The sequence below is a fragment of the Penaeus chinensis genome, chromosome 24, assembly GCF_019202785.1.
Source record: "Penaeus chinensis breed Huanghai No. 1 chromosome 24, ASM1920278v2, whole genome shotgun sequence".
Classification (NCBI taxonomy): Eukaryota; Metazoa; Arthropoda; class Malacostraca; order Decapoda; family Penaeidae; genus Penaeus; species Penaeus chinensis.
This window is the reverse complement of record NC_061842.1, coordinates 17,252,158-17,262,157: the sequence shown is the minus strand read 5'-3', so window position 1 is coordinate 17,262,157 and position 10,000 is coordinate 17,252,158. Positions and strand designations below refer to the sequence as shown.

General features: G+C 42.0%; 1 protein-coding gene across 1 annotated transcript in view; it reads right to left on the bottom strand.

Moving 5' to 3' along the window:
* LOC125037873 (apolipophorins-like) overlaps positions 1 to 10,000 on the bottom strand; it is a 91,778-nt gene that overhangs the window by 1,162 nt on the left and 80,616 nt on the right. The window contains 13 exon segments of the mRNA XM_047631114.1: positions 463 to 597; positions 1,707 to 1,818; positions 2,935 to 3,077; positions 3,847 to 3,968; positions 4,104 to 4,325; positions 4,486 to 4,625; positions 5,309 to 5,553; positions 6,130 to 6,280; positions 6,727 to 6,929; positions 7,300 to 7,435; positions 7,989 to 8,100; positions 8,706 to 8,821; positions 9,616 to 9,728. Coding sequence (XP_047487070.1) covers positions 463 to 597; positions 1,707 to 1,818; positions 2,935 to 3,077; positions 3,847 to 3,968; positions 4,104 to 4,325; positions 4,486 to 4,625; positions 5,309 to 5,553; positions 6,130 to 6,280; positions 6,727 to 6,929; positions 7,300 to 7,435; positions 7,989 to 8,100; positions 8,706 to 8,821; positions 9,616 to 9,728 — 1,950 coding nt within the window.

Below are 10,000 nucleotides of genomic sequence, written 5' to 3'. Positions count from 1 at the left end.
GTTAATGATATGCTGAAATGCCGTCGTTTCTGAGCAGATGGTTGGAGTGTGTGTGTGGATGGGGGGGGGGGGGGAGTATGGGTGTGTGCTGATAGGTATGTGTAGGAGTATGGGTGTCTGTTGATGAGTATGTGAGTATGTGAGTGTGTGTAGGTGTGTGGGAGTGTGTTTATGGGCGTACTTCTATGCATGTAGAGATGTACATGTGGGTGTGTATTGACGCGTGTGTGTGAGCGGGTGTTTATGGGTGTTTATGGGTGTGAATCTATATTGAAGGGTGTGAGTGTGTCGGTGGGTGTGTGCGTGTGGGCGAGGGTGTACAATAATGAGTGTGTGAGTCTGGGTGAGAGTGTGTCTTCCTGATTACGATGGGCATTGCACCACATCAACAACGCAAACCTTGATATTAGATAACCAAACTCAAACTCAAAAAGGCCCGCACTGCCTCGTCCCATCACCCACCTCCAGTCTCCAGAGCCAGGGGGGCGCAGTAGCCGAGGTTGTCCTTGGGAGTCGTGAGCTGTCGTCGAAGAGCTTGGTCGCCGGTGAAGGTCCTCTTGGAGTCCTTGACGGTGTAGGCGTTGTCTCTGTCCATGCCTTCGGGATAGAGGGCGAAGCATAACGTGAGGGAAGATTTTTTTGGGTGATGATGAAGATAAAAAAAAAAATCGAGAAAGAAGGATAGAGGTCAAAGCTGCAAGATGATAATGAAAAAAGAGAACTGATAATTAGATTAAAACTTTATACCAAAAAGTTGTCTCTGTCCATGTCTTCGGGAGAAAGGGCGAAGAGCGAAAGTTTAAGATAATGATAAAACAATTAGAAAGAAGAATAACAAGGAGGACGGAATATAGGATAATAATAATTTTAAAAATTAAATACCTTATTACTTCTTTCCCTTTGAGACTGGATATAAGCAGTGTCTCTATCCATGCCCTCAGGATAATGGGCAAAGGATAACATGAAGGACTAACTTTTCAGATAGTGATGAAAGGAAAATCGACGAAGAAGACTAACAAGGAGGAGGAAAATGTAGGAAAACTTTTGAAAAAGACAACTTGATAAATAAAGCAATTTTCTATCTAAGACTTTTCGGCATTCTTCATGGTATAAACTTTATCTCTGCCTACACCTTGAGGATTAAGGGCAAAATATAATATATATTTAGAAGTGATAACATGATGATAAAGAGAAAACCTTAATAAATAGGATCATATTTACACATCTACGTACCCTTGGCGTCCTCCGTCCAATCCCTTCAGATAAGGGGCGGGGAATAACATAAATGAGAATGGCACTAGGTCATGCATGATAAAAAGATATCCTTCATAAGCAGATGATTAAACAGGACGTCTTTGGAATAATTTTAAAGTGTAATTCAGTTTCTTTAAATTCCCTGATAATATTGGCACTGTCTCTATCAAAACCTATATGATTAAGTGGCAAAGGATAACTTATATAGCAATGATCTTTTTTTAAAAATGATGAAAAGTCTTGGTAAACAATTAAACATTCTACTTTCCATCTAGGTCTCTCATGCATCCTACATGACAAATGACACTGACTCTTCCCCTTATATATAATCAAACAGAAAGCATAATGGTCTCTATCTCCCTCACAGAATCCGAACGAAAACAAAAGTCCTCAGCATCCGATAAATCCATATCTCATTATTCCACCACGTATCAAGGCCTCTGTTGTCTCACCGTACAGCTTGCTCCTCTCCTTGGCTTTTGGAATATCGAAGAGCTCATCGTTAAACACGTGGAGGGTTATGGAATATTCCAGGAGAATGTGGTACATGGTGCTGTAGTCCATCTGGAAGGAAGGAAAGATGGAAGGAAGGGTTATATGCATTATTTTAGGTATTTTTAGTGTCTTTCTTGGTTTATCGGTGTGTTTGTTTGTTATGTATCTTTGTCTCTCGCTCTTGATCTCGGTATCGATATCTCCTTCCGTCTCTCTCTTGCTCTGTCTCTGTCTCTCTCTGTCTCTGTCTCTGTCGCTGTCTCTGTCTCTCTCTCTCTCTCTCTCTCTCTCTCTCTCTCTCTCTCTCTCTCTCTCTCTCTCTCTCTCTCTCTCTCTTGCTCTATCTCTCTCTCTCTCTCTCTCTCTCTCTCTCTCTCTCTCTCTCTCTCTCTCTCTCTCTCTCTCTCTCTCTCTCTCTCTCTCTCTCTCTCTCTCTCTCTCTCTCTCTCTTGCTCTGTCTGTCTCTCTCTCTGTCTCTCTGTCTCTCTCTCTCTATCTATCTTTCTATCTATCTATCTATCTATCTATCTATCTATCTATCTATCTATCTATCTATCTATCTATCTATCTATCTATCTATCTATCTATCTATCTATCTATCTATCTATCTATCTATCTATCTATCTATCTATCTATCTATCTATCTATCTATCTATCTATCTCTCTCTCTCTCTCTCTCTCTCTCTTTCGTTATAGTACTAATAATAAAATGAATGATGATTAGAAGAATATGAAGCACATAGAATTCTCTAGTCACATGATAACGGGTATCATCTTCATTTTCAGAATCACGCATTAGTGAGATGATGATGATACTACTACTACTTCTACTACTACTAATACTACTACTAATACTAATGATAAAAAATATATTAATTATTATAATAATAATAATAATTATTATTATTATAGCAATAACAAATAAAATAATTAATAATAATAACTACTAGCACTATTAATAACAACGACAACAATAATAATAATAATGATTATAATAATAATAATTATAATAATGACAATAATAACAACAATAACAATAATAAGAACAATTATCATTATTATCACTATAATGCCTATGATAATTATAATCCTTATCATATCACTACCATATCATTATCATCACCATCATCATAACATAAGAATAAAAAACAGCAAAATAACAAAAACAACAACAAATAAACTCACAGAGGGGATGCTGGGCTTGCACGACCTGCACGGGAACAGCACGAAGGTCACGCTCACGCCGGCACGGAAGGTCAGGTCAGCGGCAAAGTTGAAGGCTTCGAACGCATCCGAGCGCCAGTAGCTCTCCGTGCCGGTTTCTCCAGCTGTCGGAAAGAAGGGGGGGGGAGAAAGGGGGGTGATGGGGCGGAATTATGGATATTCTTTTATCTTATTTTATTTCCTTGTTTATTTATTTAATATTATTATTATTTTATTTTATTTTTTTTTGGGGGGGAATGGATGTGGCAGGGTTGGAGGGGGTAGTGGGTATGGGGAGGGAAGGTGGGGGTGTGGGGGAAGTGGGTGTGTGAGTGTGTGGTGGGGACTGAGTGCGTGTTTTTTGTTCTATACGAGTATCTATCTCCGTCTGCGCTCTCCATCTCCTTAGCCTCCGCCTCCTCTCTACCTCTTGTTTCTCTTCCACTTCCACCTTGACCTCTATCTCCTTTCCCTACTCTCTCTCCTTTCCTTTACTATCCTCTTTCCCTTTCCTCTCCTCCACCCCCTTTAATTTTGGTTCAACTTCCCCCTTCTCCTCCCAGCTCCCTTCTTCTTCTTCTTCTTCCTCCTCTTCCTTCCTATTTTCCCGCATGTATCTCCCCCTTCTCCTTCTTCCCCTCTACTCCCCCTCTATCCACCATCCCCCCCCCACTCTTGTCCAATCCCTCCAGCTCCATCGTCCCTTCTACCTTATCTCGTCCCTTCTGCCTCGTCTCCTGCACTTGTCCCCTCCACCTCCTCTCTTCCACCTCGTCCCTTCCACCTCGTCCCTTCAGTCTCGTCCACTTCACCTTGTCCCCTCCACCTCGTCTCCTCTACCTCGTCCCTTCCACCTCATCCCCCCCACTTTGTCCCCTCCACCAGAATACTCACTGAATTCCACCCGATCGAGAGCCCTGTGGATGTTGGTGGCGTCCGTGAAGATCTGGTTGTCGACGGTAGCAATGGACGGCTGCGCGTGGAGGCCTTCCCCCCCGTACAGAACCATGGCGTATCTGTCGAGGTGGAATAGAACCCCGGTCATCATTACTTGGCCCGGTGATTCGCGCATTATTAAACCTCATTATCAAACCCTATTCAATTTCCGATCCCTCCGTCTTTCTCTCCAAGGGCGGCCATCACTCACTCACCTCACGTTCCGGAGGCCGTTCTTCGCCAGCTCCTCGTCCATGGCGTTGATGAAGCTCTCGAAACGGTTCAGGGGCTTCTTGGAGGCGAAGTCCTCGTTGCACGCGCCGTCCTCCACCAGGAGCACCACGTCCGTCGACTTGAGGATGTCGTCGACCTCCAGCATCATCGACGTGCCCTCCTCCAGGGTGTGAGTTTCGCCGTCGTCGGTCTCATACACACACCTGGGGAGGACAAGGAGCTCGTCAATTCGAAGGTTAATCTGTATTTTTTATTCGTTTGTGTAAATGCCCGTTGTTGTTGTTGTTGTTTTTTTGTGTGTGTATGTGAGTGTGTGTGTGTGTGTGAATTTCGGTGTGCGTCTCGTGCGTTGCAAATACTCACTCTACGCAGAACACCGGGATCTTGACCGGGATGCTGTTCCTGGAGCACGCCTCCATGTACGCCGTGGCAGCTGTGCACGTGTCCCGGTCCTCGTTCCGATAATCCACCATACACATGTGGAGGTATGGTGTTGGGTCTACCTGCACACACAAGGGTAAAGTGATTAGTTTAACTCCTTTATGAATTTTAGTCTTCCTTCATGAATCACATATATCCATATTGAATTATGAATATATTTTGCACCAGCGTGAAGATAATGTATGAATCGTTTATGATACATTTAAAAGCATACGAAAGACACAAGATGCTCATGTAAAGAAAGAGGTTATCAACAGGGTATATATATCGACTGATTAAGAAAATACTTATTAAGAAGATCAATAACGAGAAAGATATTCATCATATGGATGACTGAACTACATAGCCGATCACAGTCGACAAAAACATACATTTTTGATAAGTCATTTTTCATTCAAATAATCACAACACACACACGAATAAACATATAAATAAAAAGAAGAAAAAAAAACAAATAAAAACTTACAATCACAAAATGAATATGAAAAAAAACAAAAATAAATAAGAAAGGAGAAAACACTCTACCGTGTTAATCCTATGGTATAAAAACCCACAAAGTAAAACATTACTTTGTGGGTTTATATACCATAGTATCAACACGGCAGAGTGCTTTCTCCTTTAAAATTTATTTTTGTTTTTTTCATACTTTTTTTTTCAGATTCATTACTTTGTTGGTTTTTATACCAAAAATAAACAAATAATAAATCTGAAAATAATCTATCAACAACGCGAGATCGAAGCGCACCTGGAAGAAACAGTGTTTGAAGGGCGAGGTCTTCGCCTGGAACAGGTGCTGGCAGGTGTCCACGTCGACCTTGGAGGCTCCCACGGCCAGGTTCCCCCCGGACTGACAGGCGCCCCTGCTGACGTCCCAGCCCTGCGCCAGGACGTGCACGACGTCCGTCTGGGTTCCGTCGGGTAGCTGCTGGTCGTCCATGGGCTCGTTGTTGTAGGTCCCCAGCAGGCCGCCGGTCTTGTCGAAGGAGGTGCCTGTGAGGAGAGCGGGGGCGGCGTGAGCGGGAGGAAGGTCTGTATCTGTATTTGCGTGTGTAAATGGGCGTTTACATTACAAGAGAATGTATGTGTGTTGCGTGCGTATGTTTCTATTTATGGATATATGTCTGTCTGTCTGTCTGTCCATCCGCCCGCCCGTCCGTCCGGCTGTCTATCCTTCCGTCTGTCTGTTTATATACCTGTACGTATATATGTTTGTATGTGTGTGTATGTGCTTGTATGTATTCACGTATAAAAAGAGGAAAAGCTTCTGACGGACGAGCCTAAGACCCCAACCGTTAATTCATTCCCCAAAATACTGAACAAACGAAAAAAATAACCAATAAAAACTAAAAACAATAATAATAAATAATAACAACAATAATAAATATATGTTATGCATGTATGTACATAACACAAAAAATAGAAATAAAATAATCCCCACAAAACAATAATTAAAATAATAACAATAATGATAAATAAACACTCAAAAAATAATAACAAGCCAGAGTAATAATAATAATAAAAAAAAAAACTGGCAACAGGACATCCCCAGCAGGCGGTTCCTCTCACCGGACAGGCTGATGGAGAGGACGTCATGCGCCAGGTTCCAGTTGATGCGCAGCCCGTGGTCCGTCCGCACCTCGATCTTGTGCAGCCAGCGGTCCACCGTGGCGCCCTCCACGCTCACTGGCAGCTCCGTGGGTTGTCTGTCCACTGTCACCTGTGTGGATGGGGTGGAAGAGCGGATTACCTTTACGTTCGGCTGATGTTCGTGTTAGGTTAGCGGCTTTTGTAAATTATTTTCAATATTGATAGTGGTGATATTAACAGGGATGATACAATTATATTAGTAATGATGATAATGATATGTCAATATTCTGTTAATAATATATATGCTAAATATCCTTAACAACGATAGTAACAAGAAAAAACAACATAAACAGTAAACCTCAATAATAACGATACTAGTACTATTAACAATGACAATAATAATGACACTGGTACTAATAACAATGATAATAATAACGAAACTAATACTAACAACAGTGATAATAAAAACGATATTATTACTACCAATAATGATAATAACACCGATACTAATATTTCTAATAATGATGATAATAACGACACTAATTCAATGCTACTACTAATGATAATCATAATTACCCTAAAGTCGGTCGCCAACTCGATCTCGGAGCCTCCGATGTAAATAATAATTGTCCTGGAGGAGTGGCTGTGGTAGTTGACAGCCACCGCGTACTCTCCGCTCACCATATCGGCCACCAGGAGGTGCTGACATCGGCCCTTGAACTCCAGGTGGTGCCCGTCGAAGGTCATGAAGTGCTGCTCGCCGATCATGTAGCCGGTCGCTGCATGGCGGAGGGAGGGGCGAGGGTGGTTAGTTTGGGTGGGTGGGAGGGAGGAGGGGTATTTGGGATGGGGGGGAGGGAGGGAGGATGGGGAGGGGTATATGGAATGGAGAAAGGGAAGGAGGGAGGAAGAGATGGAGAGACGGAGGGGGGGGGGGGGATGTAGGTGAGGAAGGATGGGTGGGTGGTTGGGACGGAGGGGAAAGAGGTGGGTAGTATGTATATATCCATGTACATAAAACAACAAATAAAATATATAAAAAAATATACAAGCAAGAAAAAATATATATACCCCCCCCCCCCTAAAAAAAAAAAAAAAAAAAAAAAAAAAAAAAAAACAGAACTTCATCTACAAATGAAACTAACTTACCGGGGAATGGCGGAACCCAAGTCACAGGGTTGAAATTGAGGTTCCAGTACTTGTAGAACTTATCCAAAATGGTGGTGTTGGAGGTGGAGAAGAACGTGTCCCTCACCCACTGGATGTTCTTGTACTCCGGCAAGTCCTGGGGAGTGAGGAAAAAAGACCTTGTTCATGCTCCTTGTTCCTTGGTTGGATTGTTACCAGCGGTCGGCTTTGTTATACATTTTTTTTTTTTTTTTTGCTTTTCTCTCTTTCTTGTTATGAAATATTGATATTCATTTGGCTTGTGGAAGTTAGAGTGTGATGTGGATTAAAATTCTGTGCAGGTCTTACCAATGTATGCCTGTCTAGGGTTTTGGATAAGTAATTGGATGGATACTCGAAAGAATGGATTGATAGTAATAAAAAAAGGTAATCATGGAGATTCTGATGAGCTAACACACTGCTACTTTCTAAATATACGAGTTCTAATATCGTATCTGAATCAGTTCTCTCAATAAATAAATAAATAAATAAATAAAGACAAGACGAATACATGAATCACCCCTTAGTCAATTCATCTGCATGTCAACGCGCGGATGAGTCACAAACTAAGCAATAAGAATCATGCCTCCCTACGTAACACACACACAACACATAATTTTACAGACACGCTTGCCATCCGCTCGCAAAACCGTGTCTCAGCTCCATCTTACCCTCCAGTTTGGCTTGACGTTGAAGGCTTGCCAGTCAACAGGTAATTTCTGAACCAATAGCACTTTTCCTTGGGACGGAGTGAACAGGAAGTTTGTCTTGGCAACGATGTGTCTGGAAGGGAAGGGGAAGGGAGTTTAATGTGTCTGTCAGGTGATAATGTCCCTGGAAGTTAGTGTTTGTGTCTGCTGGGTGATAATGATCCTGGAAGTTAGTGTGTTTGTCTGTCAGATGGTAATGACCTTTGAAGGTAATGTGTCTGTCTGTCAGCCGAGAATGACCCTGGGAGTTAATGTGTCTGTCTGTCAGAGGAGAAAGACCCTCCTTAGCTGTAGAAAATTTTAGATAATCTATCTGCCAGTCTCCCGTGAATGATGATGTTGTACAAGACTGATGATTATACAGCTAACCATCGAGTTTTTTTCTAGTGAACAGGGAACTGAAATATTTAGAATTGGAAGTCATTCAAGAGTCTGCGAATGGGACACACAATTCACTAAAAATAAAAATAAATTAAACAATAACTGGACTAGTAAATAGGTACCACTAGGAATCATTTCACGAACTGGCATCAGCAAACATGTCACACAGGGACCTTTAAACACCCATTATTAGGTGAGAGAAAAAAAAGTTTAAAGAAATCTCTTCAAGTAATAATTTCTAACGACTTCATCCTTTCTTTTTTTAAAATTTAACAAGAGAGATGAAACGACACACACTTCTGCGACGCCTGGATGCTGGTCTGCGAGACGATGGTGTGCCCGTGCTCCAAGAGGAAGGCTGCAGCATCAATCAGGTGACCTCGGATGTCAACGTAGCGGACCGTCCACACCACCTGTCGAAAGAGATGCCCGTCAGGATACTTTCGTTTTCTTTCTCTCTCTTTGTCGTTGTCTTTGTCTCTCGCTCGCTCTCTCTTTCTCTTTCATTCTCTCTCACTCTCTCTCTCTCTTTCACTCTCACTCTCTCACTCTCACTCTCTCTCTCTCTTTCACTCTCACTCTCTCACTCTCACTCTCATTCTTTCACTCTCCTTCCCCTCTCTCTCTCTCTCTCTCTCTCTCTCTCTCTCTCTCTCTCTCTCTCTCTCTCTCTCTCTCTCTCTCTCTCTCTCTCTCTCTCTCCCCTTCTCTCTCTCTCTCTCCCTCTCTCTTGCTATACGGTATCGTCTAAAATAAAATTATTTGATTTGAAGTAAAAGTTCTTGATCATTTAGTCTGATTATCTCACGATATCACGTGTTGATCAATATCTATCATTTCTCCTCGTATGTTATCGCCTTTGGATATATATTCCCTTGACAAGAAATGCCATTAATCAACATGGTTTACAAAATCAAAAACTTTATTTCCTGATTGGCATTCCATCCTATAAACTACAGCACACAAAGTCACGCCCCCACATTGTTTCTATTTCACTATCATCACTATCGTCATTCATTCACACTCACTATCCTTATTTCATATTTCATTATCATTTCTTTATGGTCCATTAGCTTCACTTTTTCACTACTAAAGTCACTTAACCATTCACTATCATAACTTTATCAAAATAAACAATCAAGTTCCGGTATTACACGCAAAATAAATAATACAAAAACAGATTACCACGAACAGCAGCTTCTCTCACCTTATCAATGGCAGCAAGAACAGCATCCTTAATTCTTGCAATCTGGTTATATTGCAAGAGTTTAGCCCAAGCCGTCTGCAACTCGTCGATCCAGTCTTGCACGAAAGGAGCAACTGCCAGAGAGAGAGAGGGGGGTGAGGGGTGAAGAGTAGAGGGGGGGGTAGAGTGGTGAGAGATGGTGAGGTGGGGGGGGGGGGCGAGGGGGGGGAGTGAGTGAAGGGGGGGTAGAGGGATGAGGGGGGTGAGGATAAATTTGCCTTGTGTTTTAAACATGATATGAAAAGCTTGGGTCAGTTTGGATGAAAATATGTTGAAATTTGTTCTGAAGGCGAGGTTGTTCTTATTATGGTTAGACAATATCGACTTTGATGATAATAATAATAAA